This window comes from Haplochromis burtoni, unplaced genomic scaffold (assembly GCF_018398535.1).
Source record: "Haplochromis burtoni strain Fernald_Lab_line unplaced genomic scaffold, NCSU_Asbu1 Contig_84, whole genome shotgun sequence".
NCBI lineage: Eukaryota > Metazoa > Chordata > Actinopteri > Cichliformes > Cichlidae > Haplochromis > Haplochromis burtoni.
This window is the reverse complement of record NW_024582445.1, coordinates 1,558,345-1,576,936: the sequence shown is the minus strand read 5'-3', so window position 1 is coordinate 1,576,936 and position 18,592 is coordinate 1,558,345. Positions and strand designations below refer to the sequence as shown.

General features: G+C 41.9%; 1 protein-coding gene across 2 annotated transcripts; it reads left to right on the top strand.

Moving 5' to 3' along the window:
- Positions 1-276: 276 nt before the first annotated feature.
- On the top strand, positions 277-18,308 carry stk40 (serine/threonine kinase 40). 2 transcript variants are annotated; one of them, XM_005925569.3, is made up of 12 exons: positions 277-508; positions 2,217-2,401; positions 3,681-3,807; positions 4,240-4,325; positions 5,309-5,452; positions 6,669-6,893; positions 7,217-7,269; positions 10,110-10,225; positions 11,427-11,571; positions 11,840-11,959; positions 12,133-12,211; positions 12,811-18,308. In XM_005925569.3, exons 2-12 carry the CDS (start codon positions 2,396-2,398, stop codon positions 13,027-13,029), a joined length of 1,320 nt encoding a protein of 439 aa, XP_005925631.1. In that variant the 5' UTR covers positions 277-508; positions 2,217-2,395; the 3' UTR covers positions 13,030-18,308. The 2 variants fall into 2 exon arrangements, with proteins under 2 accessions (XP_005925631.1, XP_014190087.1); XM_014334601.2 differs by lacking the exon at positions 2,217-2,401.
- Positions 18,309-18,592: the final 284 nt, after the last annotated feature.

The following is an 18,592-nucleotide window of genomic DNA, read 5'->3' as shown; positions in this document are numbered from 1 at the left end:
AGCAAAACATGACATTGCAAACATCATCCTTCAGTATGATTTACAATAAGCCTCTTCAACTCTTATGTAATCATTTTCACTTTGCAACTTTTATCATGCAAAGATAATATTTTTTAAAATGCAAGAAAGAACGCTAATTAAATCTTAGACTGTCTGGCAGACAGTCTTGTAGCTAAACTTCTATTTGCATAGAATTTCATCATCACTCTGAAACGGCTATGAAAAAACTGCCTGCATTGGTTGAGTGCGGCTGTCAATCAAATAAATTGTGTGCGTCATTTCCGTTGTCAGGTGGCGCTGTCGCTGTGGAAAGATGCGATCAGCGAAGAGCGGAGGCTTTTCCTTAATTGCTCATTTCGGTAATAGAGGCTAAAAAAGCCGAAAGCAAACCTCTGTGGTGTCTGCTGTGTAAAACGCGAAGCGCCTCACATCTACCGCAGCGTTCACCGAAGAAATGTCCATGTTTTAAGGAGGCGACACAGATTTAACCCGGCGGTTTAGGCTCGAGGTAAGTGAGATGGTGACTACGTTGCTATCTAGCTTTTTGGCACGGCTAGCCAGCTGTAATGTTACCTACTTTGTTTAAATGGCCTGCCGCCTGCTCTGTAGCCTCGAGCTTGGCGTTAGCTCACATCGCTCGCCAGGAGCAACCATATTTAAACCTCTTGGGTACGCGAGAAGACACGTAAAGCAGCCGTATTTCAGCTAACAGCCGCTCAGTGTAGTTGTCACCGAAATACTAACTCCTTGTTGTGCTGTGTGCCCCCTTTGTGTGGTCGGTAGATCCGTATTTAGCCGAGTAAATCGATCATATTCGCTGCCGTACCAAGTTTGTATGCGTGCCTAACATTGGTTTTATGTCGCTGTCGGTAAGTGTACAATGTAAAAATAACTTGCCTTGTGGTGTTTAAGCAATTGCCGCAATCAAGCATTCATTTATTCGCGCTTTGCAGTCTGGTTTAGATGCGTGTACCTAAACGTTTGAGATCGTTCAGGTAGTTTTTGTTCAAAGAGATCTATAGAAGAGCCAGACATCAGCGTCTGGCTGCTGGAGTACTGAGCTGCCTGTAGAGTGAATTTGTCCAAGTTGCAAAGCATAACGTCAGCGCTTCACTCTACGACCCGTCTCGTTTACAGTGCTTGCTGCCAGGACTGAACGGTGTCCAGTCCAGACCTTGTGGTTGCAAAATGGCACCAAACGACGTGTGTGTGTGCGTGTGCGCGTTTGTAGTTATTTTTGTCAGGTGATTTGCAATGTGACCTTGTGTCCACGACGTTGGTGTATGGTCAAGGGCGTTGTTTTTGCCAGAATCTAGTCGGCTGCATCTAGGAGCAGGGGCAGCGTGTGAACGGATATCGGTAGCATTGCATTTAAGCATAAGGACTGGAGATCTGACCTTGGAGTTACTTTGTCTGTAACTGGCTTTGCATCTGTGCATGTGTTATAGCATACCTTTCTGCACGGTTTTACTTTGTAATGTTTACTACCGGAGTGCCATTTTGCTTTTTCTCCATCTCTGTACTACCTTGCTATCGCAGTTCAGCTTTTCTTGCAGGCCAGACAAGTGGCTTGGAGTCTGGGTGGGTGGATCTTGAGACACCTACGTGGTTGTTTTGTTCTGATACTATTTAAGGAGCCCACATTTCTCGTGGGCACTGGCAGCGTGTCTCTCCTCCTTTTGTGTGATATGATTCAGAGGCTTTATCTGTTCTTGTCCTCCATCTGATACAGGCAGAGGCAGCCTTGCTTACTAGATCATAGGCTGTGCAGAGAGGCACAGCAGTGTCAGAAAAGGAACCGTGTGTTGTCATCACGCTGAAGTAATTTAGGTCGGTGTGGATAAATTGGTTAAATTGACCTTTGCTTTCTTTGATGACTCTCAGGTTGGCGACACAGTACTGCAGCTAGTTTTTTAGTAAGTACCTGAATAGCTTTGGGTTCATTTGTGTGTTGTATCTGCCTATGAGTCATTTTAGTGTTGTAGTTCAAGGTGCATAAGCATTTCGGCTTATTCGGTTGGAAGAGAGAGTTGCTCCATGTACTTATTTAACTCTAGCACTCATCCACAATTTAGTTTATTTTCTGGAAACGCTGGAAGCCCCGTGTACACGGTTCGTTCTGTTAGCTTCTTTGGCGGCTGCCTGAAAAATTAATTTCCTGCCCACAAGTCTCATAAATTGTAATGCCTAATTATCTGTTGCTTTGTGTCCTCTAGTGTAAGATGCTTTCTTACTACTGGCAGCATGACTTGGTGTCACTCTGGCTTGTGCCATAAATGCAGTCAGAAAACCTCAGCTCATCAGACTCAGTGGGTGATGACTAGTGGAGATGGAGACAGATGGGCGAGAGACATGATGATGACACTGTCTGCTGTCTGGGATCACAAAAAGCCTCATGGAAGTGAGAATTCATACCAGCTCTACTGACTGCCAACTGTCCTGCCTCCTCTCTGCCCAAAAAAAAATTACTAACTGGCAGTGGTGCACGATTAGTTTTGAAACAGGAAGATGGGCAGGTTCATTAAAAAGAATTTTCTGGAGTTTGTCGGATGCAAGATTGAGATATTCTAAAGCTTTTTGGGTCTCCATCAAACTTAAAAAGATGTTGTATAATATAAGGTTTTTGTGTGTGGGGAATCTCTGCTGTGGCTCAAATATGCATACTACTTATCAGTGACATTTAACGTAGAGATGCGACACTCAGATATATCGCTTGTATGTGGACATTTTGTGTGAGCTTTTCTATCTCTAAGCTGCACCTGCCAGAGGCTTGTGCAGACTCTTATCGGTGTCATCGCTTAGACTTTTAAGGCTCTCTGGACGACAGCTGGGTGAATCATTCCTCTCGGTTCAGGGCACTACTTCCCTGTTATGGGAAACGGATGGGGTTTCATTACATAGGAACTCTGTATCAGTAAACAAAACATGCTGCATACCTCTTGCTCTCTGAATTCTGGGAGGCAGATCAGATCTGCTTGTGTCAGTTAACGTAGTTTGTGTGTGCAATGATGTGTCACACTCTCTCTGCTTTTTCTGGCATGTGAATAAAGTTCCTATCAGGACACTTTATTTTATTTATTTTTTTTTCCCCCTCTGTAGTTAGAATATATCCGTTCAGATAGTCCTGGCTGTACAACAGATTTAGAGCGGAAGGATTTTCTGAATAAAGTCCACTGCAGCAGGAAAAGCTAAAGATTAAAGTATTAATCGGAAAAGCTTCCATCTTAAACAGTATTGTGCAAGTGGCTCTAATTTATGTGAAAGTGCTAGCTGTTTAAATTGCAGATTTTGGCACATTAACATAGGCTGTTGGAGATTGAATCTGAGGTGTTACCCTTGCCACGAGCAGCTATTAGTCGGAATGGTGCTGTAATGGCCTCGCATTGACACTGAGGTGTCGGTAACTGAGTGTGGAATATTTAAAGGTGGAGGTGCTACAAAGCCTTCCCCATTGTTCTTTCTACCACAGTCTGCAGAGCTATTGCTAAGTTTATAGTAGATATGTTAAACATGTATCACTCGTTTTAAAAATACAGACTTGATTATAGATGAGTAGTACATGACCTCTGTTCAATTTGCTTTGTTTTTTTGTTTTTTTTTCCCCCCAGTCAGATGCATGCACTTTCCCTTTAACCTGACGGTCTTGATCTCATGTGCTAATCAGATTTATTCCCCTGTAGAGCTCCAGTATGTCTAAGCGGCGCTCGTCTGAGAGGGGGGCTGGTGAGACATCAGGCAGAGCCAGCAAGCTGCAGAGTCCCGGGATATCCGGTAGTAATGCCAAGAGAGCTGGGCCCTTTATTCTTGGTAAGGACACTAGTAGTGTTTGCTCAGTTCTGAAAAAGGTTGAAATGTTGGCTGGACGAAATTTCACCTAGTGTGCATTGTAAATATGCTTCACATGAATACAGGAAATAGGGGGGTGTCTGTCTGTGTATGAAGGGCCTAAGACAAGAATTTGAAGAATTTTTGCAGATCGTCATGACATTGACTAGAAAGGTCTTAGTCTGTTTGAGCAACTTTATTTCCTCCCATTGGAAAATTAATTTCTTTCCTATACTATAAAATGTACATTGGACACAACTCCTCCACTCTTTGCAATACAGACTTCCAAAGAAAACATTACACTTGAGGTGTTAATGGGTAAATGCAGCCTTTAATGAGTGGCAGTGAGAGCACACACACACTTCTGCATGTAGCCTTTTGGTCATGCAGCTGTTCCCTTTCGTGTCCTTGCAGGGCCTCGCCTGGGCAACTCACCAGTGCCGAGCATAGTGCAGTGTCTGGCCAGAAAAGACGGCACAGATGACTTCTATCAACTCAAAGTAAGTCTGTCTGGGTAGAAATGTTGTTGTTTTGAGTTTCTTTCTTACAAACATATGACTCAATTAAGATTGGGCATCTTGTTCAAAACAAAGCTACGTCACCTGTAGACACCTGAACTTTTGACCTTCCTTTTGTTGCTGTTCATTTTATTGCCCTGTTTAAGTCTAGCAGTCAGTTTACTGGGACTGTTCGATGTTTGTTAAACAAGTGGGGAGCTTTACAGTTGAGTGGAATGAGGGTTTGCGCCACCTGTAATGTCAACTTTTAAACCTCATAACCCTCCGTCATACGTATGACACAGAGCTTGTTTACTTCATTGACCTGAGTCCAGCTCGACCCTGTTTACTCCAGAACTTGGTGACTTAAGTCATTAAATGTTTTGTTTTAGGACTGAAGAGTAAGCAATTAAAGTGCGCCTTTTTTGGGGGTGGCGGGAACGCTATCTGTGCCTTTAGCCCTTTTCTATTAGTACCTACTCGGATGACTCGCCATAGTTTTCCGGGTTTTCCATTAGGTCATAGTACCTCGTACCAGGGACTAAAGTAGTACCTGCTCAGCCAGGGTGCCAAAGTGATCAGAGGAGGTGGAAAAAATGTGACGCCGTCACCAATTGGCTGATTAGTGGTGTCGCTCGATGAGTCATGAAAGCATCTCGTTCACGAAAATCAAAACCACCTTTTTAAACCTGGAAATCAGGGAAAAGGTTACAAAAACCATTTTGTGATCCCAGAGTCTGACGAGAAGCCACAGACCAAGCAGCAGATATATAGTTGCTTCAACGTCCATCTAGTAACGTTAGTATCACATAGCGTCACAGGACACTTGGCTGTGTTGCTATAATGACGACCACACACATTAGGTGCTACTCGAAAGGAATGGGGAAAAACCTGTCGGGTTGATCCAAGTAAATGCTAATGGAAAAGGGGCTTTTATAAACTCTTGTCTTGGGGCCTAATGTCTGCTCTGTGTGTGGTTACTGCAGATTTTGACGCTGGAGGAACGAGTAGACTCTGCTAAGGAGACACAAGAGGAGAGGCAGGGGAAGATGCTGCTGCACACAGAATACTCACTTCTTTCCCTTCTGCACAACCAAGATGGTGTGGTCCACCACCATGGCCTCTTTCAGGTAGGCTGAGACTTGAGTTGAGTTGCTTTTTGCTTTTGTCAGTGTGGAGGGATAAAATGTTTCTTAGTTAATGTTAGGAATATAAAGTTTTTTTGTTGTCTTTTTGTTTGTCTGTTTTTCAGTCAATATTTGCTTTAACTGTTGTGCAAATGAGATATGCTAATGGAATCAACCTGTGTCATCTATTTTGAACCACTTATTGATTGGTCCTTATTTGGCATCTAGTTATGGCTGAATTTGTCCTCATTGTAAAGAGGTCTAAGAATTTAAAACGCTTTATTGATTTATCTACAGTGAAGTTTGTTTGGCTGGCAAAGAAGTGTCTAATATCCAAAACTATGAAAACTTTCTGCCAAAATGTTATTTTAAACATTGCACTGGCCTAGAACCTCACAAGCTGTGCATTAGTCAGCACTAGGTCGGCAGGCATTCTATATGTGGAGAGGTTTCTATCACTTTCTATTCATTTTAGAATATGGTTTCATTATGCAAGTACAAGTAACGGCATGCACTTATCAGCTCAGTGGCAGCAGTAAGCTTGTCAGCCAGCTGTTATTCTCTTATCCAAGTGGTTTCAAAAGAGAAGTGGGAGTGCCATTAAAACTATATTTATCTACAGTCATCTTCTGTTTACACTCACATTTATTCATAATGACCCCCACCGCCCACCTACCTTTTCACCTGTCTTCCCGTCGGCGTCCTCTTAACGTTGTTATTGTTAAATCTCTGTCTCTGTTTCCTCTTGTCTCTCTTTCACATCCTGTCTCTTTCATTCTGCCTGTGTTCTCAGAATAGCTGCATTGAGCCATGCACTCTGATTCATTTAGGCTTGTGATATTGATTGGATTATTATAGTGCATCTGTGCTGTGAGAGGCTGGGTTTAATGTACTGTTTAAGAGGTGCTGACTGAATCTTAAAAAAAAAAAGACAATCTGATACAAAAATCAATAAAGTGGTGTCTCTGCTAGGTGGTGCTGGAAGACTGAATCGCCTATGCTGGTCTATAGCACCTAGTGTTTCAGGGTAGATGTTGTCTTTATCTTGGGTACAGGCAGGCTGTTAATGGCTCCTGCACTGCAATCTTTATTTCCAATCAATCTGTTAAATCTATTTGATCAGCTGATAGCAGAAAGCCCTTTTGTTTGCATGTGGTTTTGTTACCCCTTTTTGACTGGATATGCTGCATATTAAACGCATTACCTTTTTATTCTCCAGGATCGAGCCTATGAGATTGTGGAGGACACAGATGCTAACAAAATGCGCAAGATGAAAAAGCGTCTCTGCCTCGTGCTGGACTGCTTGTGTGCACATGACTTTAGTGACAAGACGGCAGATCTAATAAATCTCCAGCATTACGTCATAAAGGAGAAGCGCTTGAGTGAGCGGGAAGCAATTGTCATCTTCTATGATGTGGTGCGTGTGGTGGAGGCTCTTCACAAGGTAAATCTAAACGGATTGTGCTCGACTCATCGAAGAGCATTGTAAAGAATATTTCCCGTTTCACCACTCCAGTGTGTCTAAATGAAACTATGATTGTGCAATTTTCTGAGCAAACAGTTTGGATACTGCAATGTTTTGTCAACTGTTTAGAAAATACTTTTTTTTTCTCCCCCCCCTTCTATCATCATTTCTGATTGCTCATTTCCCATGCTCCTGTGCCACTCCTAGAACAGATTGTTGTGATACGAATGATTCACAAAGCACAACATAACCTTTTTTTTTTCCTTTTTTTTTTTTTCCCCCCTACTTTTTCCTGCTTGCAGAAAAACATTGTTCACAGAGACCTCAAGCTGGGAAATATGGTGCTGAACAAGCGGTAAGATGTGCAGCTTTTATTTCAGCACGGCATGTTAGTTGGCCAGTAATTCCTCCCATTATAGTGGGTGAGTTACTTTAGTGTGCCAGGCTTCATTCTCTCGGCTCACATGTGCATTAGGTCTAAACTGGCTCCAGCAGCCTGCTTCCAGTGTATATCTGAACATCAGTACAACCAGAGGTTGTGTTCTTAGATTAAGGGCAACATCAGTATCAGGAAACGAAAGCCTCACCATTTTGTGCTTAACACTTCACCCATGTGTGTGTGACTTCCTATTGCTGGATTTGTATTTCTATTTTTTTTTTTCCTTTCTTAAAAATGAGAGGCAAACTGGGCACTGGTTATGCAGCATGCAGGACCTTAGGTGCACCTCAGGTCAGATTTGCCATGCAGAATGAAAAACTATTCATCTGTAAACCATTCAACTGTGTTTAGAAAGTGTATTGAGGGGTAAAACTGCCCCCTCACACACACTCACACAATGGAAGTGCTATTTTTTAGAGTTTAGAGAATTGCAAAATGTTAAAGATGCATAAAGTTGTCTCAGAAAAAAGTTAAACATTAGGAGGACACAAAACCTCTTTAATTAAGGACTGAATGACTAAAGCTGACACAGTGTTGTTCGGCCATGATCTGCAACTACTTGTACTGAGATGTCATGTACTTGGTTTATCTGCTTTATTGCACACTTTTTCATCTACTGCATCAGCACCCATAACAACCTGCAGTAGTAGTGATGAAACAATGTTTAGACCAGGGTAGGAGGGTGGTGGGGAGAGGAGCAGACGAGTGGAACACTCCGTCCCAGCTGGAGACAAAGGAGAGGCCTGCCAAAGGCCCATAGCTCAGAGCTGACTCACACCACCATGTACTGCACACACAGTCATCATTTATTTCATTATTTACACTACAATCCCTTTTCTGCATCTGTTGTCTGATCTATGCCCTTTTGTTATATCATTTTTTTTTTTTAATCCATCGTCTCCCCCCCCTCCCCATTTTAGGTTAATATTTTTATTTATATCTGTAGGTTGTCTTTTCTTTTTTCCTCTTTGCAGTAGAGTCACCACTCGTATTTACAAACAATAGACTTCATAGCATACAAGTGCATCATACTTGTTGGTTGGCATTTTTCCTCATGACCCCACCCTGAGTATGTATGACTGTAATGTCAGTGTGCGATTTCAGTGCCAGCTGTTAACAGTATATTATGAATCCGTATTCAGGGTCACTATATTTAGAGCTATAGGAATTCCTAATTTTAGATTCCATAGGCGTATGTGGATATGAACTACATAAATGTGTCTTTTTAAATTCTGTAAAAGCTGACAAACTCCTACTATAATCGATATAATAAAATGAAAATACAGTTGTATTAGACATGTAGTGGCTTTTGCATTTGAAAACATTTTGTTACACAAAAACCTGGAACTTGGTAAGACCATTCAAATCAGTGGTTCCCATAATCTGCAAAATGAAAGTCTCTGAACAAGTTGCCCAGCGTGTAACCTCTTCTTGTCAGCTGGTGTATTATGATCAGAACCTTGTGGGGAAGGAGAAGTCATGGGAGTTATTTAGGTTTCTGGTTTCCTGACTTGCCCTGGGTCACATGACCAGGAAGCAGAGATGATGTGGTCTCTCTTGCATCCTCAGGGACCCTTGCCTCACGAAGCAAACATGCAATTTCATTTACCCAATCTCCGGTGCAAGAATAGAAGCCTGTGTCGTGATGCACACAGACAAAAGGACAGATCTCTCTATGAAGGAAGCTTTTATGTTGAGGGTCCTTGAAGCATTGCCCTCTGTTCCTTTGGCCTATCCTTGTGCAGATCACAAGGCTGCTGTGTGGTTACAGTGACTTGAATTACAAAAGCTGTTAAAGGGTATTGATAACATAAAATTCTGAAAATCAAATTGCGACTTTTTCATAGGAAGATTGGAGGATTTTAGTCAGAGCGTTTAGCCAGAATTGTCTCCAGATGCTGTAATGGGAATAGTGAATGAAAAACGAGGCAGGGTGTGAAAGTGAGAGAGAATAGGGGAAGCTGTTGACCTTAGGCTTTTTAGAAAGCGGATGTGGGTGAAGAGCATGATCCAAAGGACCCGAGCTAGTACACGATGGCTGCTTTTGTGTGCGAGTGCGCGCCCCCCCCCTTAGCGTGTTAGCCCTGGGAGTGATCGTGTGGGTTTGAAGTTGTTTGTGTACATATTTTAAACATGGTGCACAGTCCCTCAGTTTGCTCATGGCAAATTTAACTGCACTGAATCAAAGTCTTATTGGAGAAATCCTAGTACTACCAGGGAAGCAAAGTTAATCAAACCTGTAAAAAGAGTGAGTCTCTGAAGCACCACTGTATCTGGACTGATGTTGTTCTCATAAAGGCTGTAGGCCAATAATAGCTAACACCATACCATCGGTGCTTATTTGTATTAAGTATATTGGCTTTATGCATGGTTTCAAAATTGAGATTTGGCCACAGTTTGTCTTTAATCCAAAGTGTTCTGCAGTTAAGCCCTGTTGCTCTGAGCATAAAGTTGTTGTTTTTGTTTTTGTTTTTTGTTAAGATGCCAATACTGCATGTAAAAGCTTTCAACAACTTTTGCAGAGCTTGAAGCCAACTTTATCATTTGTTGTATTTTTTATTTATTTATTTTTTTAAAATCAAGCCTTAGGGTCAAGACAAGTCTTTATTCCGTTAACTGAATGTGTTGTGTTAAGTCTGAACTGTGTTTTGAGCAAGATTGTTGAGAACATTAAAAAAAAAAACCCTATCAATGGGAATATTGTGTTCACCGTTTGATTGAAAGCATTAACAAGTTTGTTTTGCATGTCCTCACAGGACTCATCGAATCACCATCACAAACTTCTGCCTGGGAAAGCACCTGGTGAGTGAGGATGACCTTCTGAAAGACCAGAGAGGAAGTCCAGCTTACATCAGTCCTGATGTACTAAGTGGTGAGTGAGGGTTTCAGGCATGGATTGTTTTTTTTTTGTTTTTTTTTGTTTTTTTTGTTCTTTGACCAATTGTACCAACTATCAGAAGTGAAATGGGTTTGCTTAGTGTGGGTGAAACAAGTGTGCAGGGTTTTTTGTTTGTTTTCCTTTTTTCCCTCCTCCCTCCAAATGCAGACTAGAAATGTCTGAGTAAAATTATGGAATCGTAATTCCTTCTCTGAAGCCAGATAGGAACTTTGTTTTTGTGTTGTTGGTTGTTTTTGGTTTCATAATGCTTAGCAGTCAGGTCTTGTGTTGGATTTTCCGGTTATTAAGCAACCCAGAGGTATGTTGCAATCCTGGACTGGCAAAACCAAGAAATGGCCTTTTTTGCTTTTATTTGAGTAATTGCAGTGATGTTGCATCCTACTGCTGTATGGTATGCATCTGCAAGGGGAAGCTACTGCTTTACTCTTGTTGCTCTGCTTTTTTTTTTTTTTGGTTTTTTTTTTTTTTGGCTTTTTTCCTTTTCCCCCAGCTTGATGGAGCTTCTGTTAAAATTGCACACCCAAGTGCCACTATTAACGCCAATTCAAAAAGAACTTTAATTACTGATTTCCAATGCAAACTCTAGGACAGAAAACAAGAGAAGTATGATTTCAAGCGCAGTTCTTTCATGTCCAACCAGTCAAACTGTAGATAAAACCGCAGCGTGTATATCAGCATAACGTGACAGGCACACAATTAAACAGAGCTTCAGTGACTCATACAGTGATGACTCACTAGAGGGAAACTACTCCCATCTACCCTTTCCCCTCCCATCCCCTGCCTGTGTGTCACAAGCTTTAACATAATTGCCTGCTGCTGTTGCTGCCGACTCCCTGGCTCTAACAACAACACTGCCTATGGTCATGCACAGCCATGACACTCCACCCTCGCCAGCATCAGCTTCTCATTGTTGTTCTTCTGATTTAATGTCTCGTCTGGCTTTCAAAACATTTTTTTTAAGGTGCTTCTATTGGAAGTTTCTTTGAAGTACAACAGATGTGGAGTATTTGCTTATACTGTTAATCATTAAACCTCGTGATTTGATGGCAATTTAACTTGCTGAACGGTTGGTTCCTCCTCACAGGGCAAAAACTGACATTGCACCAATTGTCAACCTGTTTTCTGTTTGTCATGCATGCTAAATAGACCCTTATCCCCTCCTTCCTGCTTCCAGGTCGACCATATCGTGGAAAACCTAGTGATATGTGGGCGCTTGGTGTTGTTTTATTCACAATGCTGTATGGCCAGTTCCCCTTTTATGACAGCATGCCTCAAGAACTCTTCCGCAAGATCAAGGCTGCTGAGTACTCCATCCCAGAGTGAGCATTTATCTTTGTGGAGATTTAATTAAAGTGATCACATTAATATGACATTTTGCTCTGTTATTATTCTTTCATTCAAATTTGTTCTGAGATACAATCTTGCATTGTCTTTTGTTGTACTGCAGTAAAATCAAGGATTTAAATGAATTTGCTTTCGACTGCATTTTGATATTTATTTCAAACCTGACCTTGTAGATGTTTTGTTTTAGGTTTTTTTTGCTTTAAAGAAAAATCTTGTCCTTTTCCCTTACACCACCATTTATAGGGACGGCCGTGTGTCAGAGAACACGGTGTGCCTAATCCGAAAGCTACTGGTGCTGGACCCTCAGGAAAGGCTGACTGCAGGAGAGGTGCTGGAGTCCCTCGGTGCCATCATTGCCTCATGGTAATTGCGCCACCTGCTGGATGTTTGAGTGAATCAGATGTTTTGCATTTTGTTTGCAGAGAAACGAAAAAATTTTGAATTGCACTGCTTTATTTGCACATTTCCTGGTATTGGTTATAAACCATTTGCAGACAGATAGTTCCTAACGATTAATGTGTTATGTTTAATCACAGGCAGTCAGTTTCAGCAATGAGTGGCCCTTTGCAGGTGGTTCCAGATATTGATGATCAGGTCAATCACCCGGAACAAGAGGTAAGATCTTGGAGGAAAATTGCATTTAAACTTAATAATAATGGATTGGATTTATATAGTGCTTTTCAAGGCACCCAAAGACAATACCACTATTCATTCACTCTCACATTCACACACTGGTGGAGGCAGCTACAGTTGTAGCCGCAGCTTCCCTGGGGCAGACTGACAGAAGCGAGGCTGCCATATCGCGCCATCTGGCCAACACCAGTAGGCGGTAGGGTAAAGAGTCTTGCCCAAGGACACAACGACCAGGACAGAGAGCCCAGGGATCGAACCGGCGACCTTCCGGTTACAGATGCGATTCCCAACCCCCTGAGCCACGGTCGCCCTAGGATACATAACTCAAAGGATACATATGCAGCAAGAGCTACATACTGAAAGTGGGTCGTAACAACAGTGTAGCCACAGACCATGGGGAATTTGGGTGACCCAAAAGTGACGAATCACTTCCAGTTTGGACACAGCCAAACTGAGCGTCCTTGATGCAACTATCAAAAGTTGAATATTAAATTTTAGTTACAAAAATCTCTTTACACAATGTTGACTTTTTGCTACCACACTAACTGCAGCATATTGAACTGGATGCTTTCTTTCCTCAGGCCAAGGTGATAGAAGAGTCTTCGCAGTACGAGTTTGAGAACTACATGCGGCAGCAGCTGCTGCTAGCTGAAGAGAAGAACACTATCCATGAAGCCAAGAGCTTTCTCACAAACCGTCAGTTTGGCAGCATCCCACCTGTAAGGCGTCTTGGACACGATGCTCAGCCTGTCAGCCCACTAGATGCTGCCATCTTGGCACAACGTTTTCTGCGGAAGTAATCCCTCAATGACCAATTCTGGACTCTGGCCTCCCAGGAAGTAAAGAAACCTGCAGAGTCTAGAGAGGACTGGTGTAAACCCATTCCCCTCACCCCCCTCACCCACAAAACTGAACTTGCATACAGGAGGCCTGAGCTGATGTACAGACGGCCTTGTATGTAGGTGGGGTTTTGGCAGTCTAGGTGGAACAGATAGAAAGTGGGTACCAGTACAAACTGCCAACCCAGAACTTCACTTCTCCTGTCTGAGTCCTCTTGTGAAACATGGCAAGGCCTGCAGGAAGATCTGAACCAAAGGTTCCTGTCTTCAAGTCGCCCACAGTCAGATCTCACTGTGCAGCAGACGTGATTGCATAGTTTCACACGGCCCCAACACAAGGCTCTGCCTGGAGTGTTGAAGAAACTATCAACCCTGTGTTCCTCCTCTGTCGAGGATGCCCTACTGTAACACTTCCCTTCCCAACCAATTCTGGATCCCCTGAGCAATACAGGACCAGAATCATGTAGCAACCCCCTTTCTTCCTAGTGGTAATGGTATTGCCTCAAGTCGGATCACTTGATCACAGATGTCACTTCTGTATACCTCCATTCCAACCTCCTCCCCTCACTCCTTCCTCTCAGTCTGTTTTCCTGTAATGTTCCTGTCTGTAACTCTGACTTCAAATCAATCTACCTCTCTGTCTCTCTTCTGTTGGTAAACCATGCTCACTGTTCTGAGACAAGGGATTGTAACAATTGAATCTTGATGCCACCAGTGACATAGCATTAATGTTTTCTGTCAGTGATAATGCTTTGAAACCTTGTCAGTGGTTTCAAAAATTCTAATAAGCTTTTTTAAATCATAATTAAGTAGCATTTATCCCTATATTTGCATTGAAGAAAGAACTGAAGATCAAAGTATGTACAAGCATCCTTTGGTATTTGCAGAATGCATTGTCTCCCGCTTTTGCTCATCCCTGTGGAAATCTATTTTTAGCATCTAGGCAGCTAGTGTGAGGTACCTGGAAGTTACAATGCCAAGAACTGAATGGGGGAAAAACTGTTGGCTCCTCCCTGCCAAGGCATATTGATAACGCTTCCACAGTGCCAGTATAGTGACGATCGGGCACTGTCTTGTTTCTATTGCCAAAAATCTTGCCTTAAAGTGCCCCTATTATCCTTTGTAGGTTTCCCTGTCCTTTTAGTCTTGCATGACTATTTCCATACATGTGAAATGTCTGAAAAGTTGGAGCCAAGTGCAGTTCAAGTGGAATTATTTGCAACTGTGGAAAATGGTGCTGATGAAATGCCTGAAACTCCTTGCTTATATTCCTCTTCCCCCCCCCCCCCCCTCATCTGCATTACTATGTAACACACTGCCATTGTGGCAAAGGTTTGGCATGACCTCAAAGGTCGAGCAGCTGTCTCGGCTACATGCAGACGCAGCCAGCTGCCTCAGTCATTACTTCCTTGCCAGAGTCGCTCCTGCTAACTAAAATGTCACAGCTATAAGCAAAGCACAACAAAAGTTCAGTTGTTTGCTGCAAGCGTGAAAACCGCTTTCTTTGTGTACTCCCAGCATCTGAAGAAATTTGAACTTTTCTTCTTAATATTCACGCAGCCATAACGGTTAGGAAGTCGTTTATGTGTTTGGTGTTGGCATGGTGCCCGGCTAACTGTACTTTCCATTTTCTTCTCTTGGGCTCTGGTCATACTAAACTGTATTTTAATGCAGCTGTTTTCCCACTAAACATGTTGTCATGTGAACATGTTTCTGTTGCCACAAAATGGACTGAGTATAAATGGTGGCACAAACACAACCCCTGTGTGTAAATGAGCTGTCACTTTAAAGCCATTTTCTGACCCCTGCTGCTCTGTGCTACAGTTTCTATAAGCGCAATGTCATCTGACCAAAATCCCCTTTACCCAAGTTAGGCATGCATGTGATGGTTGCAAATACTTTTTCCAAGCTTTCACGGAAAAGAAGCAAAAATGTGGCTAAAGCTTTGTTACCACTCAGAACAGGCATTTGTCAAGCCAACTGACCAATGAGCAGGCTTAAGGAAAGGGGGCAAAAAAGGGGTTTCAGTGTAAGTAATGTACAGTGTGAAATTTACCAACCCATCCCACACTCATGCGTGTGTGTGGACCATGTAAACCTGTTCTGTGGGCACTCCCTCTTTAAGGCCTGTAAATAAGTCTAATAGGGGCACTTTAAATTTACTTTTAGCCAAGGAAACTGGTACCCACAGGCTCATTCAGAATCAAATGGCTTCCAGGTATTTAACTTCCCTGTTTCTCTTTATAAAGACGGATTTGGGATAAGTGTTTCAGTATGAATGTGAATGTTTGATGTGTCCATGAGTGCATGTTGTCTTTCGGGCCAGGCGAAATGATGGTCTGAGGCTGTTAACTGTCTCAGACCCTTTAAGCTATCCTCCAATCATTGTGTTCTGTTATCTGATCTGCCTCAGTGGCAGACACTGTGAAAACTAGTGCAGGCTTTGCTAAAACCGGGCTTGACTGAATGTTTTAGGGGATGACATTAATGCTTTAAGATTGGAAATGATCACATATCTGTTGCCATTCTCAGGCCTCTCTCTTGTACATGCTTGTATTATTTTATGGCGTAGGCTCCTGGCTGGTAATGAATACTATAAGTCATAGAAAAATTCAAATACAGACTCGGATTTTAAGTTTAGTTGCTGGGTTTTCTTGGCATTCTTAAGTGTTTCTTCAAACCATGGCAAAGCTACTAACCAGTGACTGTTAGGCATTTGTGCACTGCAACTTGCCTTTGCATATTGGTACCTGCTTTCTAGGCTTATTTATATTCAAACTGATTGCATGAACTTAGGCTCTTGAATACTTTCAAATCTTTACTACTTCCCCTTGTAATTTCATACTTTTATTCACTTGTGTAGACTTTCTCCCAAATGCCTCCACTGGAGCTTGCATCACAGACATTGATTATAGATGGTCCCAAAAAATTAAGTGACATTTCAGACAGTGTCACTTAACTTTGGGTCTGTTTCATTGATTTAGACCAGTGAAGCAGACCCCACATCTTTGCTTTAAGCGTCAGCGCCAACAGTGGTTCTGCTTTAACCCTGTTATTTTGATCCTTTTCTGCCCGTTCATGAAATGGTAGCATTTCTATTTTGTTTCCATTCTTTGTATTACTAAGTCTCTTTCCATTTTTGCCATAATGTCTGTGATCACCTTAAGCTACACTAATGAGACTGACTTTTGCATAGTTCTATTTTTTAACGAAAACAAAATGATACTTGCATGTTTTCCTTATTTTATAGGAGGGGTTGTTTTGTAGTGTTTTGTTTTTTCCTTTTCTTATATTTACCCCCCCAAAAAACTCCCTACACTTGCTGGTCAGTATGTAAATAATGCACCATCATGACTGCCCCAGTCATTGTATCTATTCCACCCCAGTGAGATGCCAGCTCTGCTTCAACACATGGGATTGATGTGTGCTTTAGCTAACGTTGGCCTTCAAGTACCACATCTGGAGGCTGAAATATGTAAAGACAGCTGTTGGCTTTCTCCCACCTCAATGTGAATTCCATGGGTTATACAGCAGTATTGTAGTAGTAATAGCATAGGTTCAGTAGTGGCTGTGGGGGTTTTCTTAGCACCATAACTACTGCTGGATTTTTACATTGATACTGTGGAAAGTGTCTTAACACCATCTCCAGTGACACGTCTACAGTTTAGTAACTCAAGAGTTGATGTTATGTCCCCTGAATCAGTGTTTCACTTTCTAGCTAGTGGTTTTTACCACATTCAATGTGTTTTACAGAGTTGTATTGGTAGATTGCGTTGTGGACTGAAAGCATGGAAATTGTGAGAGAACTCTGTGTAAAAACACGTGATTATTGCAGGATATTTGGATTTGCCAGTAAAACAAGTTGTAGATGATTGGGTTCCAAAAAAATCTCAATCTAAATTGAAAATCAACCTCCCCAACTGAAAGTAAAAATTTTATACATATATATTTTTTCCCCTCAAATTTAATTTTACCCTAGTTTTAAAGTTGTCAGTATATAACTGATGTATAGCTGACTGTTTCAACTGGAAACTTGGTGTAGGATGTGTGGCGTAGTTTAAACCCAATGGGAAAATGTGTTGTAAGCTGCTTGGTTGGACATGGGCATCTAAATACAGAAAACTGCGTAATTGTACAGATGAGAACGCGTTTGTATAAAAACATATTTTTCTACTTCATCAGATCTCTACATGCATGTCAGCAATAAACTTTGATATGGAAACATCCAGCTGTCTCATTCTTCCCACTAGGTGGAGCAGTTAAAACAAAAACAAGACTGCAGTAGGGGGATTGTATTCTAAGTAGACCCATAAAAAGACTACCTCTCCTATATATTCTACCAGATTTGGACAAAAGAAATCTACAGAAAACTTGTACAACTGTTAGACGTCTCTAGATGTGCGTTTTCAGTGCGCCACCCGTGTCATAAATGACTCCCTTTGTACTGTCTCACTCTTGCAGTGACTGTGGTTTTGGACCACACTGAGGTAGACTTTCTCAGAAAGGAAGCCTCCTGCTGGCTCTGACAGCATTACAGTACCCTGTGGGGTTGGTCTTCCACCTCACCTCAGGTTTTTGAACTGGAGGCACACCCTCATGTCACTCAGGCCAAAAATGCTACACATGGAAAGCCTATTTTAAGCAGACCATAGACTCATTAAATGTGATACTGACAAAAGGTGTGTTTTTGTTTTGTTTTTTTGTTATTTAATGTATACTTATAACCTACATTTTACAGGAATGACTTTTACAGCAGGCCGTTTGTTGTGGAGTTTACATGTGTTCTCTGGATGCTCCGGCTTCCTTCCACAGTCCAAAGACATGTACAGGACTAAGTTAATTGGCAATTATAAATTAACCCCAGGTGTGAGTGAGAGGGGTTGTCTAAATATTAGTCTGCTGACAGGTTGGCAAGCTGTCAAAGGTATATCTCTCACCCTGTGATCGCTGGGATTGTGTTCAGCAGCCAAAACCCAGAACTTGATAATGGTTTGGAATTTGTTTTATTCTAATGGTCTTAAAAACTCAACAAGTAGTGAGCAAGGACACAAATGCTGTGCTGACTCATTGACAAGAATGCCTAAGCTTTAACCTTTCCAATATTTGTTGTCTTTTAGTACATTCACAGAACGTCAGGATGGAAAAGTCCAGAACCTTTAAGGGACTAAGCTCTGATGATTTTTATTCCCTGTAAGCTACAAGCAGCTGGCCTTGAGGATGGCCCATAGATTCATGTGTCACAAACAAGTGTGCGTTAAAGACAACATCAGACATCTGCAATGTTCTTGCTTAATTACCTTTTGAGAGCATTATGTATCTGATTCCTCTAGAAAAGTGCAAGAGTGGGGTTATGCAGCTGGATGTGGATAGCAAAGGGTAAGCGAGTATCCACATTTCCAGATGTGTGAATGTTGCAGTGTTGTCATAACTTTCTGTCTGTTTTAGTGGTAGCAGTAAATTTAAGTGTTTTGGAAATAACTGATTTAAGTTCCCAGCTGCATCAGCATTGTAGTCATTACTGTTT

Bases quoted from the DNA above. Each gene is read 5' to 3' on its own strand.
- stk40 (XM_005925569.3), top strand. The intron at 4,326-5,308 runs GTAAGTCTGTCT...TGGTTACTGCAG, and splicing joins ATGACTTCTATCAACTCAAA to ATTTTGACGCTGGAGGAACG. The intron at 7,270-10,109 runs GTAAGATGTGCA...ATGTCCTCACAG, and splicing joins AATATGGTGCTGAACAAGCG to GACTCATCGAATCACCATCA.